At 31.8% G+C, this 21,116-nt stretch overlaps 1 protein-coding gene across 5 annotated transcripts in view; it reads left to right on the forward strand.

The window, feature by feature from the left end:
* The window catches only part of LOC126771824 (cGMP-dependent protein kinase, isozyme 2 forms cD4/T1/T3A/T3B), a 146,234-nt gene extending 128,758 nt beyond the window's left edge, over positions 1–17,476 (forward strand). For all 5 annotated transcript variants that reach the window (XM_050491932.1, XM_050491933.1, XM_050491934.1 and 2 more), the window contains 7 exons: positions 7,864–7,958; positions 8,770–8,916; positions 11,787–12,106; positions 12,606–12,693; positions 14,441–14,625; positions 14,907–15,123; positions 15,352–17,476. In XM_050491932.1, the coding sequence (XP_050347889.1) occupies positions 7,864–7,958; positions 8,770–8,916; positions 11,787–12,106; positions 12,606–12,693; positions 14,441–14,625; positions 14,907–15,123; positions 15,352–15,517 (1,218 nt within the window). In that variant the 3' untranslated portion in view covers positions 15,518–17,476. The remainder of the gene's footprint in view (positions 1–7,863; positions 7,959–8,769; positions 8,917–11,786; positions 12,107–12,605; positions 12,694–14,440; positions 14,626–14,906; positions 15,124–15,351) is intronic.
* Positions 17,477–21,116: the final 3,640 nt, after the last annotated feature.

Below are 21,116 nucleotides of genomic sequence, written 5' to 3' on the forward strand. Positions count from 1 at the left end.
CTGCACACTCATTCGAACAAACACAACTTGCAATTTCGAAAACACCTTTTCAAATATTAATAATATAATTTGTTGATTTCTTTTTCATTCCATTTTTTACACATTAAATTAAATTAATGGTAATAAAATAGTCTGCCAAATCACTTTTTTACAGGATTTTAAAAACACACGATGAATACATTCACTTTTTACTTGAATAAGATCATAAAGGTAAACTGTTTTAAACTATTAAACTTATATCATTATACTTTGCAAAGTTTTGCAATTTGTATTTCGTTACAAAAACTTTAGCAAGTATTTATTAGATATATTGTACTAGTGATCTCCCGCGGATTCGCCTGAGGGTTTGTCCCCAAAAACCCATGTCCATCCTTGGGCTCAGGCTTGCTTCATACTAAATTCCATCAAAATCGGTTCAGTGGTTTAGCCTTCAAAGCGTGACAGTCCGATAGTTACTTTTGCATTTATAATATTACTATAGATTAGTATATACATCGATTCTCATAATAACAATATAATTTATAAAAAAAAATACGAATATAATGTTATACTTAGATTATAACAGTATTGACAGTTGATTGATTCTATGACGAATGAATATAAAAGTGAATTTTATGCTTTGACTTTGTTATTAGTGCGAGACCAATGCAGTTTCCTGAATCAAATAACAGTTAGGTGATACAATAATAATACAATATTTAATCAATATAATATATATATAATAATAATTAATAGGTGATACAATAATAATACAATATATAATAAAGTTGAAAGCTTGTTAATGTACAGAGAGAAATACACATCAATACCGAACCGAAAAACAGCCTGTGAATGTCCCACTGCTGGGCTAAAGGCCTCCTCTCCTCATTTTGAGGAGAAGGTTTGGAGCTTATTCCACCATGCTGCTCCAATGCGGGTTGGTGGAATACACATGTGGCAGAATTTCAGTGAAATTAGACACATGCAGGTTTCCTCACTATGTTTTCCTTCACCGTAAAGCACGAGATGAATTATAATCACAAATTAAGCACATGAAAATTCAGTGGTGCTTGCCCGGGTTTGAACCCACGATCATCGGTTAAGATTCACGCGTTCTTACCACTGGGCCATCTCGGCTTTGTACACATACTGGTGGTAGGGCTTTGTGCAAGCTCGTCTGGGTAGGTACCACCCACTCATCAGATATTCTACCGCAAAACAGCAATACTTGATATTGTTGTGTTCCGGTTTGAGGGGTGAGTGAGCCAGTGTAATTACAGGCACAAGGGACATAAAATCTTAGTTCCCAAGGTTGGTGGCGCATTGGATATGTAAGCGATGGTTGACATTTCTTACAATGCCAATGTCTAAGAGCGTTGGTGACCACTTACCATCAGGTGGCCCATATGCTCGTCCGCCTTCCTATTCTATAAAAAAAAAAAACATCAATAAATGAAGTATATGTATGGATACTAATTGTTTTTATCGATTGGTTGACATTTAGTCATGACGTCATACAAAGCTGAAGCCAGTTTCTTTGAGCGCATTCATTCTTAGAATCTATAAATCAGATTCGAGAAATACTTTTTTAGTATATAGCTCGCTTATTGAGAAAGGTTTTCCATATTAATATTTTTTTTATGTTACGATTTAACGTCTTATCTACTCAACTATTTTTTTATAGCATAGGTAGGCGGACGAGCATATGGGCCATCTGATGGTAAGTGGTCACCAACGCCCAAAGACTTCATTATATTACATACATTTGCGTACATGTTAACAGGGGTATAAAAACAGATATAGCGAAGCCGCGGGCAAGACTAATAGACTATATAGCGAAAGAGTTTAGTTTTTTTTTTTTGCGCAGCAATATAGCAATGTATCGACCTCGTTTTTCGCATCATAGTTCATGGTAGATAGTTACTCTCCTATTATCATGTCGAACTATTTTCTCATATTATTAAAACATTGAAAATCAATATGCATTATTATACTAAACCGCACACGGATCAAAATTACATAAATGCACTACACATGTGTGTCATCATAAACATTATGAACATTTCGTGTGTTGGCGTCTAAAAGTTTAAACAAGCGAGGCAGGCTCTAGTCTAGAGGCCACAATGCATGGTTGTTGTTTTTACAAGGTCAGCGCACTGCGCCCGGACACCTAGTTATGCCGGAGTTTGAATTTAGACTATAATATAAAACGCAAAATGCTTACATTTAAACTTTGGCACATATAATATTTTATTGCAATAACATATAGGTTAGGAATCTCTGTTGTGATTAAAACTAAACGTACACGTCGTTCATATCCTAACTTTAAAACAAAATGGCTTTCTGTTGTTTTCACACGTGTGACATTTCGTCATGACGTCACATCACAGCTACGCATACAACATGCGTAAAACTACGACGACAATCGTCGCCTTTACGTAAATGGATCGTAAAAAAAACGGAAGTCAATTTACATTTTTAATAAATATGATTATTGCGTGTGAAAACAACTAATATTTCGTCACAGATGGAGGCCAAATTCTGTAACTGATGTTTTCAAGGGAAGGGCAAAAATTAGCTAGGTTATTTGAACTTGTTTTAATTCATTTAAATAATAATTTTAAATGATCTTATTTTTGTTACATAATTTTTATTTTTATGTATTTTAAATGTTTACCCAAATCCAGTTCACATTATATTAATTCTTCGTTATGCTATGTGAACATGTGTCCTTATACGCGTAGGTTATGGGGTCAAATTTTTGTTCGTCATGCATCCGTGTGGAAAATTATTATCTGCATACAACCTTCGACAATTGCGCTAAACTTGCATATCAGGATCAATTGCATTTTAAAGCAATTCATTCATGTGCTTGTGAGAGTTATTGTTTTTTTTAAAATAATTTATCATTAATTTCTTGACATTATCTTTGTTCCATTTTTTTAATTTTTTTTAATTAATACGATTCATACGAAGTTCTTAATTTAAACTTTTTGAATTGTAATCAGTCGCAAGTTGACATGGGCCTATTGACAATAGCGTCAACTGTTAATCTCTCACTTCAATCTCACCTAGAGAGCTAATGATTTTTAAACGACTGATAAAGTTTTAAACAAAGTTTAAGTTACATCCAGATTAAACCAGTTTTCAAATAAAAAGCGTACTCTAATCTGTCCTTTTTTTGTTTTTTTCGACGCCACAGACAGAGAGGCTACAATGAAATAACCTTTTAAGCGTCAGGTGTTAAAAACAATAATGTCATAAGTCACAAGTAAAATGAACTATGGTACATAAAGTTACAAAAAATTATAAAATTTTATAAAGACAATTTAATATTAATTTTTAAAATAAAAACGGTTAATATAAGAAACTAAGATATTGTTGTTCAAAAAATTGCGAAAATGTCAGCTTCAAATAGTATATGTGGAATTGGTTTTAAATTCCGTTCAAGTTAATACAATGAAGTTACAGCTTGTATTTGGGATATATTATCAAACAGGGATTAACATTACAGTCGAATCAATTGAATGGTCAGCAGATAAAAAAGTAAACACTTTTTTAATTTTAAATAAAATTAGGTACTTAATGTTATACAAATTAAACGTAATTTCAACTTCAATATTTCGTAGTTATCCTCATCCTCACGTTTGGATGAATCGATATTATATAAATATATTAATGATAATTCGTTCTGTATTTGTATCTAAGGCCTCGTTTCTACACCATTTTTTTTACTCAGCCAATTTCATTATAGCATTCATATTCATCGTGACAATTTTTTTTGTGACAACATTTTCACTATCATATAAAATAATAGCAATGAATGAACAATGAACTAATTTTTAAGCAAAAAATAATAATAAACAAAATGGTACGACACTTTTAACACTACTTGTGCGAAAAATCGAAGCATGTAGTATCTAGCGCAAACTGGTATATTCTAGTTTTAGTTAAACTGTATTGCACTACTACAAACGCAAAAACGTCTTAAAGCCGATTAAACTGTACATGTATAAACAAAGACTGTTAAAACATGATCATGGCGATTATCTCTACTAAGAAACATTCGAATGACAAATCGTTTCATCACGAAGACGTCACAATACACGCTAACCAGGATGTAATTGTTTAACACTTCATGGTAGATTTATATAATCGTAAAATCTTATTTTTTTGCTGATTGCTCTTCGACCATAAAATTACAGTTTTTGTTGAGTAATGAAATATAAGCGTGATATTTTATTCTTAAATTTTAGTTTGGGAACGAAGCAATAAGTAATAGTTGCGTTGTAAGTTTGATTATGAAGGTGTGTCAGAAATCTTAAACTCAAGCTAAGATTGAGCCTTATCAAGTCCTGGGCATATATCGACATTTTCGGTTTGTTAAAACTAAAATTTAAAATCGTTTAGGTTTTTCGTGGGCTGTGAGAATATTGTTTTTTTCTGTTCTCATTATTTTAATTGAGATTCGAATTTTTTGTAAATAAATATTTAGTAAATTATAAATCTTGTATCACTATAATATAAAAAGAATAATATTTATTAGTATTAAAAAGCGAGGAAGAAATTAGTAATCGTGATTCCATTATTCTAAAATAAGATTTTGCGGGTTATGCTTCTAATTACAGTCTCATTTTTTATACTTATAAAACAATTGCTGTTCTCGACTGTTTTTTCGAGAGCTCAGTGAGAGAACTCAATATTTACGACCATACTTGGTTCATCAAATTTAAGTTTTTTCCCAATAAAGCCTAGAAATTGATAGCTTACTGTGTAATTCAAAATTTGTAGTATCAGGCTTCTTGCAAATCGTTTCATGAAAAATTTTAGGTATATATATAATATGTATTGGTGTTTAAATAGATAAAAATTGGTAACAATTATAAAATGGTCGAGACCATTTATGTTGAGACATTATTTGTAAAGTTAATAAAATTAATTTAACTTGCTATCAATATAACATTAATATGAACGTTAAATAATAATTATTAATAAAGTATCACATTTAATGAGTCATATTAAAAAGTGAAATCGGTAATTGTCCATCGTAAAATTGCCCCGAGTCTTCGTAAATAACTCGTTTCAATATAAAATGTATCAAAACGAAAGTGACCACAGATTACTTGGTCAACGTTATTCAGTGTTGATTGAAGTTTTCTTGTTTGTTTTTTAGTGATTGGTTATTGTTAAGTAACCGGTGCCGTAACCGTAAACTCGATACGTTATCTCATCTACTTCCGTTGTTATATTTACGTATCATTCTCGTATTCCAAAAAAAACAGATGTTGACTTAAAAATGCAACTTATAGTATAATTTCAAGAACAATATATTGTGTATGACACGTCGACACGTTGTGCTTACCATTATTATTTTTCATAAACTATAAAAAGCCATTTCAAATATTTTTCTGGATGTTCGCTTTAAATAATAAATTATCGATTTCTAATATTAATAACATTAAGATGGAAACATAAGTTATACTGTCTTTGAGAAAGCTAGCTGTTCTATTAAAATCGCAAAATAATTATACGCATATACATTAAAATAAAAAATATATGCAGACCAATTGAGAACCTACTCCTTTTTTAAATCTTTTACAAATTACTTCAAATATCAATTGATACTGTTTTTGTTAATTAAACAGATATTGTCATCGGCTTGTAAAAACATTTCTTCTTATATACTATTTGTATATTTTAATAGAACGTTACTTTCTGAAAAATTCTAGTAAGAAATTCATATAAGAATTTATGTTTTATTTGATATAATAAGGTATATTAATAGATAATGTTTTGAGAACTTACTTTTCAACTAACAAAGGACCTATTGTCTTTTCTCGGAACAAACTCGTAGTCGCTATACTGCTATTCGATGTGGATGAAATATCTCAATAAACCTTTTCATATACCAGACATGAAATGCTCACAATATGAATTATAATCTAATGTCGTAACGTTGTTCATCGTGCTTATATTTTCATTGACACATAAATATGTTTGCATTATGTATGATGAAGGTCACGTAAGGGATTTCGGTCACGCCACCCATTCTCAACAGAGAACTACGCAGGAGATAAATGCATGAGGTATAAACATAGATTAACTCTGTAATCTCAAATTGCAAAATTGCAACCATTTTACGTTCTGTTCGGAGAATGGGAGTGAAATCGCTTCATTTTTTTTTTTCAGCCTGGCTCAGGCTTTGAAAACAGTATCATGCGATCAGCAGCCTTCTAAACAAGCTACTAAATTAATGTGACGCTTAAAATAATAAAAATTTATCATTCGTAAAGTTGTTCAACAAAACCTTATGTTTATTTAAACTTAAATAATATAATAAACAACAATTGCATTATTAAACATTATAACTACACATTCTTGTATAATATAAACACATATAAAATAAAACAAACTGTACTAAATAAATAAGTCAGTTGAATTTAACTTACAATGGCATCTGAGATGTCATAGTTGGTGACATATTGCCAGTAAAGCAGTGGTTTAGACTTCAATCTATTATATTAGTATTGATTGGCAAACATAATAAAGGGGCAAATGACTGCCCATAGCCACCAGTTCACCATAAATATTGGTATTGCAAAAATGACAACTACTCATTTTAGTTACAAGGTAACCTATGAGAGCTAATTGATATATAACTTGTTCCTGTTATTCAATCAATCAACAGCCAATCATAGTCCACTGCTGAACATATGTCTCTCCCAAGGTGCTCCAAAGATCCCGGTCCTGTTATTCACACATACTTATTTATCACCCACACGGTCTCACCCTTGAAACTGGAATACAACCATATGAAATATTTATGATTGAAAATATATGTGGTTACGAAAGTGATCTCTTATGACCATGTGGTCCATTCAACCTTCACAAAATAACTATAAAAGTGTATGTTATGAACTGCGCAGCTATTTCTAAATAATATAAAGATAAATTAGTATTAACAAATATTACTAGATAATCGCTAAACATTGCGAAGTTTTTGAAATCCAAATATGAGTTTTCAGTCATTATTAAAAAAATAAAGATGCGTGAAAGATGCGATAAATTTACTCTTATAATTAATCTCGTGTTTTGTGGAAGGAAAATATCGTGAGGAAACCTACTTTTCTGAGAAGAAATTCTGATATATTCTCATGTACATGATTCATTATATCCGACGTGTTGCGTGCAACGAAGTTGCTTGTGACCACGAAATTTCTGAATTACTATATTAGATTGAATAATGAGATATTTACAATTCGACAAGTTAAAACCTTTATGTATTTTTGATTAGCTTAAATGTTGATACTGGTAGAGTGGTTACAACTTATATTATACTTATACCCTCCTCTTACAACCCGGGTTCCTTCAAACGAGGCGTGAAGAGGCATCTTGCGGGCCGGCAAGGCGGTGACGGCTAGTACAGAACATTCTTCCCGACTGTACTGGCCGTCGTCGCGTTTGGACTCTACTACCACTTACCATCAGGTGGAGTAGAGTCATTTGCCATCCCGGACATATAAAAAAAAAAAAAGTCCGCCTTTTGTAACAACTACTATATTTTGGTTAATAAACTTAATGAAAATAAATAAATTTAACTAATTTTTTACGTTCTCTGAAACGATACGGATACTATCAATAATTACTTTAAAGTACTCACGACATTAAAATCATTTTTGATGATTTTTGTAATTATAACTACAGTGGGGTATTATTTTTAGGTCGTTCATCATTTATTATTGCGAAAATAAATGGGATCATTGATTAAATCTTCAATTTACAATGAATTCAAAATAATGAATTCAGTGATACAAATAGTATTATTTTAATGATTTCATTTCATGTTATAAACGTGCACTTAATAAGAAATATTTATTTTTCCAGGTTAAAGTAACGCAAAAGCAACCGAACAGTAACGATGAGAAATTTATCAGAACTCTCACGAAAGGCGATTTCTTCGGCGAGAAGGCGTTGCAAGGGTAAGATTTAAAAAAAGAATCGTTTTGTCATTTATATTGAAACTTGTATATGTTTTATACATCATACCAATATAGGATTTGTAATATTTTGATTTCGTCATTATTAGTTTTGTTTCTGACTCAAATGTTACTACATGTATTAACGAAATAATATATACGAAAGTTTGTATTAAAATTGTAACAAAAATGTATAACGACGTAAACTCAATCCAAATTTAAATGTGTTAATAAAATATACTTTCTTTATATATAAATCAGGTGGAATCATAAAGTTAAATTATCATAGCAGCCGTATCCGAAGTTTGTAGGAAAGTGTTACTTTCGTAGACAATTTAAAATTCATAGCTGCTGTGGTTGCGGTTAGATACACTTAGATTTCTCTCATCTTTTGTTGCGAAATGCTTTTTACATTTAATCAGCTCATATGAATTTATTTGAAGAAAGCAATATAAGGTTTGTAATATTTTGGATCATTAAAATTTATGAACCTGCAAATGTTCGGTACGTTAGAAAGTGTTTCATTCTATTTAACACAATATGACTTCTATTTTTAGTATGGTATTTAATAAAAGTTTTGACAACCTGTTTTGTTAGCTGATAAATATGTTAAAGATTTATTGGGCACATTCGTATATCATTTTGTACGTTGTTATTTAAAAAAGAATTTTCATCTAAAACAAATCTGCATATCCTTCAATACGACTTGCATTACCGTTTAAAATAAAATTAAGGAGTTTGGAAAAACCCCTGCCCTTGTTCTATTCATAAATCATAAGAAAATAATTGAACATATTTATTGTTATTTTTTCAGAGACGATCTTCGAACGGCGAACATTGTCTGTGACTCGCCGGAAGGCACCACGTGTCTCGTTATCGACAGGGAGACTTTCAATCAGCTGATTTCTTCTCTTGACGAAATCCGAACCAAATATAAGGACGAGGGCGATGATAGACAGAGGTAAGAACAACATTGCTTATAATTTCGAAAGTCTTATACTTGAAATAAATTACCAAGCGTTCTATGTCATAATGAGCATGAATTAAATATATCGCATTCTTTTTTTTTAAATTCATAGACCGAATATTGTTGGATATTTACAACTACCGTCTTTTATTTTACGTCAAAAGCCTTCTTATGTCAGTTCACAAAAACACCACAACTTAACCGTTTGATACGGACAACAATAGATTTCAAAAGAATGTGATTACAATGCTATTGTTTTAATGTTTAATTTAGAAACATCGATACCATTTTCGGCATAGCTTTGTCTTCCATGTGTCTATACTATAAATATAATTTTGTTTAATTTCTGTTGATGCAAACTCGGAATTGTTTTACGGTAAGTGATTTTGTTTTATAAAAAGCGCACTAAAAATGTCTATTCAAAAGGTATTGCTGCATTCATACTGTCTTATTTAATATAATTTATTTATTAAAAAAAACATGTACTTGTATCGTTATGTCTGTTATATTTGTTTGTAATGAACATTTGTTTTGTCAAATCAAATATAGAAGGAAGGAATCAGTAAAAAATTGCGAGAAACGTTTTAAAATAAGGTATACTTGGTGGTAGGGCTTTGTGCAAGTCTGGGTAGGTACCACCCATTCATCAGTTGTGTAATGGTTAGAAGGGTAAGTGAATGTACACAAGGGACATAACATGGCGGCAATGATCACTTACCACCAGGTGGCCCATTTGTTAGCCTTATTCTTATTTAAGAAAAAAAATACTTCAAACAGTTTTGTCATATATGACGATTGCACAATGCTAAAACTATTTAATGGTATTATGATACTTATCATAGTCATTTCTTATGTATCATGGCTAATTAGATTTTATTCTAATCATGAAGAAGAAAATTGAGATCGAAAGACAAGTACGACGAAGTCCAAACGTAAGAACTATTTCGAACCACCTTTGTTGTCGTATTCTTATCATCAATGAACTAAATTTCATCCTCCAATATTTAATATCGTGATAAACTTTGACCTGGTTAAATGATTACACGAACTAGATCTAATATTCATATTAATGTACAAAATAATAAATACAACAGTTGTCGTAACAAATAAGCTCAACCAGAAATTCATATAAAACAGTAAATGTCATTTATCGAGTAGTAAAATTCCATAAAGGCTCTCCTAATCTAACGCTTCTTGTCATAAAGAAGGTAGTTAGCCTAACTGCCTCGTCACTTGCTAGCGTATTATATTGCTGATTGCGTTTGTATCCCGTGTCGGGTCAATTATAATGCTGCTCTACTATATGATGACGTAGACTAAGTCATATACTTAGAATTTTTGCGGACATGCTCCGTAAGCTGGTAAGAGCCGCGTGGCCCTGTGGTTAGAAGACAAGAATCTTAACTGATTCCAAGATCAAACCCGAACAAGTACTAATCAATTTTCATTTGCTTAATTTCTGCTCATAATTTATCGCGTGCTCGGCGGGCGAAAATCGTGTATTCCCCGACCTGCAATAGTAGTGAATATCATGCGTCTATCATCGCTACATATTATTGTATATTTTTAAACTTCGTCTCTGCAATAATTAATCATATAAGAAATTAGTATTGAACAGTGGAAGTAAATCTGAAGCGTTATTAACTTTCCTCTTTGGCATAGAAACTAACTTTTTTTTCTGTTAACTATTATCAGCCACAATTACGGTCCCGCGGTTTTATCGCACCTATTGTCATCTCTCTAAAACACAATACTTGATGCGATAACGTGGATACTATGGATAGTATATGTGGTATGTGAAGTCGATTCAGAAAAAAATACTAAATCAATATAGATATTTTTTATACAAACTATACAATAGTGTTAGGAATATGATAAAAATATTTTCAAGTGCTTAAGTTGCGTTTATGTAGCATCCTGCGATTGTTCCACTGCTGGACTTAGACCTGATCTCCCTTTTTGGTAAATTATTCGCTCAAATTCGACTTGGTGGATACGACTATCCAACATCTGTTTTCTAACAATATTTTCCTTAATCGTCAAATAAGCATAAGCTATTTATTATAAGACATTTGAAGACTAAATAGTGTGCGACTGCCTTGAGGGCATCACAACTGCACTCAATTGGACAAAATTAATTATGAAAAATAAACAAGCAACATACATATGCACCAACGGTCCGTGTAAAGTCATACCATTGCAAGGTATTCGTTTCTGTAATGTAATCTTGCAGATATTTTTACATTCGCCAAGAACTAATAAATCTTTTGCTAAAAATAATTTAAAAATAAATATAAAAATTATGATGATAAGTAGCGTGAAGGTAGTATTCGATAATTTTCACGTAGGAGGTTTAAATTTAATTGTTTGTGTAAATGAATTATATGTAATTAATAAAGATTAAAAACTACTAAAAAGCCGAGATGGCCTAGTGGTTACAACGCGTGAATCTTAGCCGATGATCGTGGGTTCAAACCCGGGCAAGCACCTCTGAATTTTCATGTGCTTAATTTGTGATTATAATTCATCTCGTGCTTGACGGTGAAGGAAAACATCGTGAGGAAACCTGCATGTGTCTAATTTCATTGAAATTGTCAAATGTGTATTCTACCAACCCGCATTGGAGCAGCGTGGGGGAATAAGCTCTAAACCTTCTCCTCAAAAAGGGAGATGAGGCCTTAGCCCAGCAGTAGGACATTAACAGGCTGTTACTGTACTGTAAAAAACTACTGATTTTAAAACTAGTTCTTCATGGCTGTTTTATATTTAATTAAATCGCTTAATCTATCAAAAGTGACTGTAAAATATCACCTGGTTGGGGTTTTATTTTGTATTAATTACGTTTTTTTTTCTATAAATTTCAGACTAAACGAAGAGTTCGACAACTTGAGGTTGTCCGATCTCCGCATCATCGCTACACTGGGTATTGGAGGATTTGGTCGAGTTGAACTTGTGCAAATCCAAGGTGACTCCAGTCGATCCTTCGCCTTAAAACAAATGAAGAAAGCGCAGATCGTTGAAACGAGACAGCAACAGCACATCATGTCGGAGAAGGAGATAATGTCCGAAATGAACTGCGAATTCATTGTGAAGTTGTATAAAACGTTCAAAGATCGTAAATACTTGTATATGCTTATGGAGACTTGCCTTGGAGGAGAATTGTGGACTATTTTAAGGGATAGAGGTAAGATCAATTTTATTTTATTATGACATACATACAAAAATTGTAAAAATATCAACAAGGGTTCCAATTTCCAATGATTTTTTTTATATATTAACAAATTATAATTAAGCTTTAAAGTCAATATATTTTTTATACTCTTAAATTAGCGTTAATTGTATGTATCTGAATAAATTTTGGATCTAATAAGTCTTTACTTTAGGCAAAATATATATGATAAAAGAACGTTTGAACTAAATGAAAGGGATAGTATGATATGATAATAGTGTAAGTGACAGAGATAACTAAAATTCCATTTAAGAAAATGGTGTGATAGGTGAATAAGTAAATTAATATGGACGAGAGAAAAACGATTGCATAGAGCTAGATTATTTATTAGATGAAATGCTGAAGTTAAAAAGATAATAATTCTCTGGAATCCCCAAAGTTCTTATGATTTTATAAGAATTTTCGTGTGAACAAAAATCATTTTAATTTATATATATAATTTTTTTAATTTCAGGTCAATTCGACGATTCTACCACTCGGTTCTACACGGCATGCGTTGTCGAGGCCTTCCACTATTTACATTCTAGGAATATAATTTACAGGTACTTTTTTATATTCGCTATGATATTAGTTATTTAAACTATACGTAATATTAACCAATCCTCACCCTGATAGATAATAACTATAGAATGAGACATAACATAACGCGACATAACTGAGAATTATACCTCTCCTTTTAACCAAATAACATAAGAAATTGCCATTGTTTTTTCATGTATAATAAATTTTATACAGACATATGTCTCAAGATTGGAATAACGCTCCATTTAAACAGGCTTTAAGCCAATTACAAACGTAATTTATTAGTGAAACGGTTTCAACGTGTATAAACATATCACAATCTTATAACAATATTTTGTAAGTCAATAATGTTCGTTACATTTAAGTAAATTGTTAACGTCATGCGTTACTGAATAAAACCTGATCAAACAGTAAAGATTGACACTGATGCTTTATAAATTTTCCTAGTGCTCATATTAATAAGAAAAAATAGCCTAACATATTTCCTATTCAATACATTTTTTCATCGCTTTACATAAATACATAAAGACCTGCTATTTATTATTCTATTTACTTAATAAATAGTATGCAGAAAAGATTTTAAGCATCAATAGGTTTACGGGCCGCCTGGCGATGTAAAAGTCGCAGGTTCGATTCCGATCTTTTGGACTATTGTCGTCCCCACTCCTATCAAACTGTACATTTAATTGGAGGGGTAAATAGGATTATTAGTAATTCCTTAAAAATGGCCATTTTTTAACCCAAAAAGAAGTAACAAATTTTTGTATCGTTTATAAATATATAAACAAAACTAACTTTATTTCGTCACCAAAATTCAATTTAAACTTAAATTGCTTTAAGTTTTTTGTAAAATTTGTTTCTCGTCTATATTTATATATTGTATACAAATCCAGTTGAGTTAATTAAACGACTTTCGATCACTGGTTGTATAAATGCAAATTTATACAATCAGTGACTATTCGCCATTTCGAATTTAGATGAATTGTGTAAGTTATACCAAACAAATTTCAACATTTCTGATTTGTTGTCAGGCTTAGGAATTTATACATTTTTTAAATTAAAATAAAAAGTTGATTAATTACAAGTTCTGAATTAAGTATTGTATTGTTTTATTTAATGACGTTTATATGAATAAAATAATTACGGCTTACTTATCAAACATCACTTAAGCCTATCAGACTATCAAACAGCACAAAAGCCGAGATGGCCTAGTGGTTAGAACGCGTGAATGTTAACCGATGATCGTAGGTTAACGATGATCGTGGGTTCAACCCGGGCAAGCACCACTGAATTTTCATGTGCCTAACTTGTGTTTATAATTCATCACGTGCTTGACGGTGAAGGAAAACACCGTGAGGAAACCTGCATGTGTCTAATTTCATTGAAATTATGTCACATGTGTACTTTACCAAACCGCATTGGAGCAGCGTGGTGGAATAAGCTCCAAACCTTCTCCTCACAAGAGAGAGGATAGGCCTTAGCCCAGCAGTGGGACAATAACAGAGAACTTTACTTTACTTTTATCAAACATTGTTTAGCGAGTGGTTAGATAAACCATGCTGTCTTCTTCTTTCGAATGTCAAATCAGTAATGTCAGAAAGAGTGAAATCAGTGTTTAACTAAACAACCGCTAATAAACGTTAATAATGAAATAATCGACAATTAAAATTTCAACGATTATTATGTTATTTATGTTAGATACTTAAATGTAACTTTAAGTTAAGGTAAATTTAGTAATATAACGTTAAGTCTATATTAATATTTCAGGGATCTCAAACCGGAGAACTTACTGCTGGACTCGAAAGGCTACGTGAAGCTAGTAGACTTTGGTTTCTCGAAGAAACTACAAGCGAGCCGAAAGACTTGGACCTTCTGCGGGACGCCGGAGTACGTCGCGCCAGAGGTTATCATGAACAGGGGACACGATATCAGTGCTGACTATTGGTCTTTAGGTAAGAACGATTTCAATTAAAATAAAACATTTATATTCAAGTCTTGTATGTAAACGAAGGCGGCAAAGCCTGTGACAATGAATTAATTTAAAAAATAAATAAAAATTAAACCTATATTGATAAAATTGAGAATTATATCGTTTGTGTAGCAACTTATAAGGAATTAGGGCGAGATAAACTATTCTTGGAAAACATTTAATTCGAATTGGATTATATTATCATTTATTTATTATATTACAGTAAACTTAGAAAACTCTAATGTTATCCCTTTCACATTCAAGGTGTACTAATGTTCGAGCTACTGACCGGTTCCCCGCCGTTTACGGGAGCCGATCCTATGAAGACGTACAACAAGATCCTGAAGGGGATAGACGCGGTGGAGTTCCCGCGCTGCATCACGCGCAACGCTGCCAATCTTATCAAGAAACTGTGTCGTGACAACCCTGCGGAGCGGTTGGGCTACCAGCGCGGTGGTATTACTGAGATACAGAAACATAAGTAAGTGTTATTATAAATAATTGATACTATACATATCACGTCGTTTAAAATAAATACTTTACATAATATATTACTATATAGTGTAATATTATACCATTGATGTTTTAAATTTCGAATCGCTTAAAAATGTCATTTTGACAACTTATAACTTTTTTCGTAGAATAATTCAAAACGCTGAATAAAGTCAACGTCATTTACTTTTTGCTAAACTAAAGTTTCGGATTGCAGATGGTTCGATGGCTTCAACTGGGAGGGCTTAGCTCAGCGTACGCTGGATCCTCCTATCACTCCCGTCGTCAAATCAGCCATTGACACGCATAACTTCGACCAGTACCCGCCTGACGCAGATGAGCCCCCACCCGATGACCTTTCAGGATGGGACTCCACTTTCTAAACACCATGTGTCGCGAAACGAGGCCTCGCTTGAGACAAATGGATGATGTCGGAAATAACCGACAGTAATCTCCAGAAAATATGTAGATACGAATGTGTAAGTGCCTTACAATGACATCGAATGATCTGGTTGTTACCAACATTTTTAATAATTAGTGGTTGGTAATTATATGGGAGAATATAATATGGCTACATTTTTGTTTTTGTTCATAAAGGTAGTGCTATTTACAAAGTTTATAACAATTAATGCAATTTTTTGCTTTGTTATGAATGAAAAACAAAAATATTTTTTTTAAAGATGTACAAGCAATGTTGTAGTACAGCTATCCGTCATGAGATGGCGCGCATGCATGAATTGTTGTAATAACTTTTCAAGTGTCAAAAATGTTTATTTTTTTAATAAAACCTGTATTTTAGATAGTATTTATAAGTAAGATCTTTGTTTTAATACTATATTATTATCTCCATTGTCTCATAGCTTGGGTTGAAAGGTTAAGAAACTTCTTTACCTAAAGTTATCGAATATTGCATTCAGCTTAGAATCAAATAGGAATTATCTCATTTAGTTTTAATTAATGATGTTGATAAATGTTTGCCATTATTTTAATTACAGCGCTTGCCAAGGGTAACCGATATTTTATAATAATGCCGCAAATATTATAAAACATATATATTTTTTTAATCAAAAAATTAAACACATTACATTCTAAAAACATCCAATAATATACATTTTGTTTACAATATATGAAATTAAAATATGCAAGATTTATTAAAGCAAGCCTAACCCTTATCTGCCCATGGGGTCGTTTTTATCCCACTGACGAAATAACCCTTTCAGAGCTAAAAACTGCTGAGTACTATTACATATATGATATTATGGGAAATTTATAAAATCGGCCCCAAAAATGTTCTGGGCATGTATGGGTTTTAGGAATACCAAAATATCGTTACCAGAGTCGTACGTTTTATTTGAATTACTTTATATAGATAATATATTACTTAAATTGACAACTGAATATATTAATTTCATGGTTTCAAATATTTAGTAATAATTTTTTCTTAGAAAATTATTATTGTTTGGTTAACGTTTGACATTTTGGAAAGAAATGTCCGATAGTAATGATAATTTAGTTCTGTCGTGGAGAATGGAGAAATTATTTACAATAGTTAATTATTTGGTTAATTATATATTTATAGCGTATTGTGTGACAAAGCTATCATTAAGGTCGCAAATTAATAAATAAATTGTTGTAATAATAAAACTGATCGTCATACCGCTCAAATGCGATTTGAATTTAAAAATTTTAAGATTATCCGTTTTTTGTTTTAAAATTATATTGATTTTAATCGAAATCATTCAACAGTACTTACTTCAAAAAAAAAAAACATAATGAGCTTTCAATAGATTATATTGATTTAATTTACCACAGACTATATATATACTAACGCTTAATTGTGTTTTTAAATTGTAATTAAGTATATGTTTTTATTAAATTATTTTTAATAAACAATATACATTACTTAACATTTATTTATCAGGCGTGTTATGATCAACAATATAAAGTATCTGTAGAAATTAATTTTATTTCGAATTGTTAGCTGATGGTAGCCGATGGTAGCTGATGGTAGCTGATGGTACCTTCCATACATGACGTATTTTATATGATAATAATAACATGGCTAATCCCTCATTAATATGAAGTCAATTAATATAAGTCTTCCCTTAATAAAGTTGCGAGTGATTGATTGTAAATATAAATATAGGATAAATTAATATGTATTTTATATTAAATATTCAAAAAATACCTTATATATTAGATTTAGTTAATATATAATGAGAAATTGTAACTATTGTAAGGACATCTATTTTTGTAATCATAAACTAAATAGGATAAATGATTATTGTAATTATTTAAAATTTTATGGATTTTGAAAAATGTAAAATACATTATTTCGATTGGACACCTTTTGTTTCATTTCAACTTGTCTTGTATTTTTTGTTGCCATTTAAGTAACAAATCAATTAAAACAACCTATTTCCCTTTGTAATATTACAAGCCGCCCGTCCCGATTTCTTACTGGAAAAAATCATACAATTAAAACTTATTTTTTTTTAAATTAAAAGCTATGTGATCATATGATTAAAGTTCTTAGTAAGCGTCTTAGTCGCGAAAGGAGTAAGTGAGTGAGTCAGTTAGTGGCATTTTACCTATTTATATATGTTATTTAGATATCTTTGATATAAGAAACGAACGTAAAATGTATCATCTGACCTTATAAATAAATTATTTACATAGCTGCTTTACAAACTAGCCCCCTTGTACTTCTGTAGCTCTGGTATTTTATGAGCAATGAAATGCTATATAATGCTGCGTACACCAGAGAAATCGATCTTCCGTCCTAGTTCAACTTAAGTCGAGGTGACACTGTTCACCTGTGTGTTTAAAATACTCATAATAAGCGTAAGCGCTCGAAAGCATACATGGCGAACTCTCTGTGTTCAAAAATAAAATTAAAGATAAAAACAATAAGAAGGACCACAGAAAAATAGTCTGCCAAGCATGTTGCCTTGGACTTGTCAATTTACAGCGTCACAAAATATTGAAAAAAAAGGTGTGCTATATATTATGCGTACATGTCTGCCTCTTGATTGATTCTTATAAAAAATCAAGAAAATCGATGAGACAGACAACCACACTTAAATTCTACGTCTACTGATTATCATAAAAAAAAATGTTACATAACAAAATGTTCAAAACAAACTAAAAATATTTGGGTTCAGAGTACATTCAACTGTCGCCTCCCAGGTACAAAAATACTAAATAAGCCTGGATAAATGGATAGTCCATTATTTTGCGACTATTAGTGCAATACAATTTACTTTTGGATAAAAAAAATGTTTGTATGGTTTCTGTATTTACCTTTAATTTCCTGATTATATTATTAAATACCTAATAAAATAACCGGTAATGTAAATCCTTCTAACACTAAGTACTAAGGTCGGGACAACGTTTAATATTTAGGTTAGAATTAAGTTACATTTTAAATATCCGTTAAATGTGTGGTATAAGTTACTACATAAGAGATATACGCTTAGTAATTTAGTAAGGGCCTGTAAATGTCCCAATGTTGGGCTAAGACCTTCTCTACGTTTTGAGGAGAAGGCTTGGAACTCATGCGGGTTGAAGAGTAATCATGTTGCACTTTAGGCTAATTACCGCAACCGCGATATCCGCGTTAATCTTTGAAATAAAACAGCTGTTCTGCGGTGGGTGCGGATGAAAACCGCCCCGTCAGTTCTTAGCCTTAACCAGACAAGCAGGTTTATTCACGATGTTTTCCTTCACCACTGAGCGTGCTCTATTGGAGATGAATTATAAACAAATTAAGTTCATGAAAATTAGAGGTAATTGTCCGGATTTAGGACTGAATGGGTCATGTCGGCTCTTGCTAATTACTGATATACAAATTGCTGATTTACTTAAGATTACATAATATAGTGGTTCCATATAGTATTTTTGTATTATTTTTACTGATCTAAGAGTATACGTTTTCTAACGATTTGAAAATTCTTGGTATAATTGTGTCATTTCACAGCCAATCCAATCTATTACAACAGATATATACATTTTTTTTTATTTTTTTTTATTTAGTAGGTGGTCCTGCACTTTGGTGCACTTACGATCAGGTGGCCCATTGGTCACCACCACCCCCATAAACATTGGCGCTGTAAGTAATTTAATATTAACCGTTCCTTACACATCCAATACGACATCATCCTTGGAAACTAAAATGCTATGTCCCTTGTGCCTGTAATTACACTGGCTAACTCACCCTTTAAAAATACTAAGAATTACTGTTTAGTAGTAGAATATCTGACGAGTGGGTGATATCTACCCACACGGGTTTATATACATAACATAATATGTTAAACACAATATTATAAAAATAAAAAATTACACCTGACTACGATTTTTTTATTATTATTAATAATTTTTAGTTGTATTCGCGGCCTGACATAATTTCTTTGTACCACACAACCATTGCATCCCAATGCGGAATTCCGATGTCTGCTATCTCGAAGTTGTCCTTCCCTATCCTGTCCGCTGCGAGCAATAAAGTTGCTGGCTCAAACCGAATGTACTGTAAATAACCGATTTAATGCGTTCCAAGTTCAAAACCTTTATAGGTCATATTTGCTACAGGACTCACGACCGAGTTCAATACGCTCTTTGTTCAGCATTTTAATTATGGTTCAGGCTGATTCGCTAAATTACACTCAGGTTAGGCTTTATTTAAAGCCCCATTATGGTTAAGTCCTTTATTTACGGCAATAATTATGAGAGAAAATATAAAATTTGTCATATATATTAAAAAAGTATAAAAACCATGTCAATCTCTTAGTACATATATATTTTTTTAATTGGGTAAATCGTCATCTTGGATACCTCCTTAGATACCACCGTCATATGTAGGTTATGTCGCAGTCCAACCGACTTTGGTGGTTACCACGATATACCTTCTTTTTTCTTTTCTTCTTCATCAGCGAGACATAAACTGTATCAATATATTTGTTTTATACTACTAGCTGATAAAGCTTTTTGAATAGAATTGCGAAATTACTTGTTAAATTATTATTTAAAAAAAAAACACATACCTAATACAAAGTTATCCACAGCATTTTTTTTTATTATTTCAAATTGTAAATGATATAGCGTCCAACATGTTATTGTGGATGATATTATGTCGGTCTGTGCATAAAACCTGTTAAAAAATTTACTTATATTAAAAGTAATACCTTTAGAAGAGTAGGTAGTAAAGGAATATAATCCGTGCTGTAGTATTTGTTTTTTTTTTTTATAAAAAAAAGCTTTAATAATATTATTTATTATTCAATAATCTAGGTACCTCATTGCTTGGCTCTAGCTAAACGAGCCCTGATTAGCAGATGGAAGGAGGGCCTGGGGCAGCCTGACGACAGCGAGAAGAGGTGGCACACTCATGTAGTGATTGAGGTAGGTCCTTACTGGACATGGTTGTTTGGACTAAGTAACTGCACGGGATAGCAAGGCGGAAGGGTGATAACCCTCTTGCCACGAGTGTGGTGCGATCCCGAGACGGTCGCTGAAGAGACAGTGGGTACCGCTGATTTTTTAGTGGGTATTCCGGCGCGCACGGTATCTGTAAGTCCCCCACATGCGTAAATGCGTTTTTTCCAGCGAGATAAAGAAGTTATCTCTTTGCTTAGTTTTCTTCGTAATTTTTTTCACATGAATAATATAATATACTCTATAGTTTATATTCTCGTTAACTAATTATGCCCATCGTCTAATACTGTTTAAGAAAACCAACCAACATCGCAGCTAACTTTAACTCGATACAAACTCGCGAAGTATTAATTAGAGAGCAAAACCTTGCAAATCGCAACCTGTAAACTGGTACCTAATTATTAATTAAGTTTGAATCCATCCGAAGTTAATGAGATAATAACAATAGAGTTGTTATTAGTGCACATATGTGTGTATGTATATATATTATTTATTTTGTGCAAATCGATCTGGGTAGAAACCACCCTCGCATTACATATTTTACCGCTAAAC

This window comes from Nymphalis io, chromosome 11 (assembly GCF_905147045.1).
Source record: "Nymphalis io chromosome 11, ilAglIoxx1.1, whole genome shotgun sequence".
NCBI classification, from domain to species: Eukaryota; Metazoa; Arthropoda; class Insecta; order Lepidoptera; family Nymphalidae; genus Nymphalis; species Nymphalis io.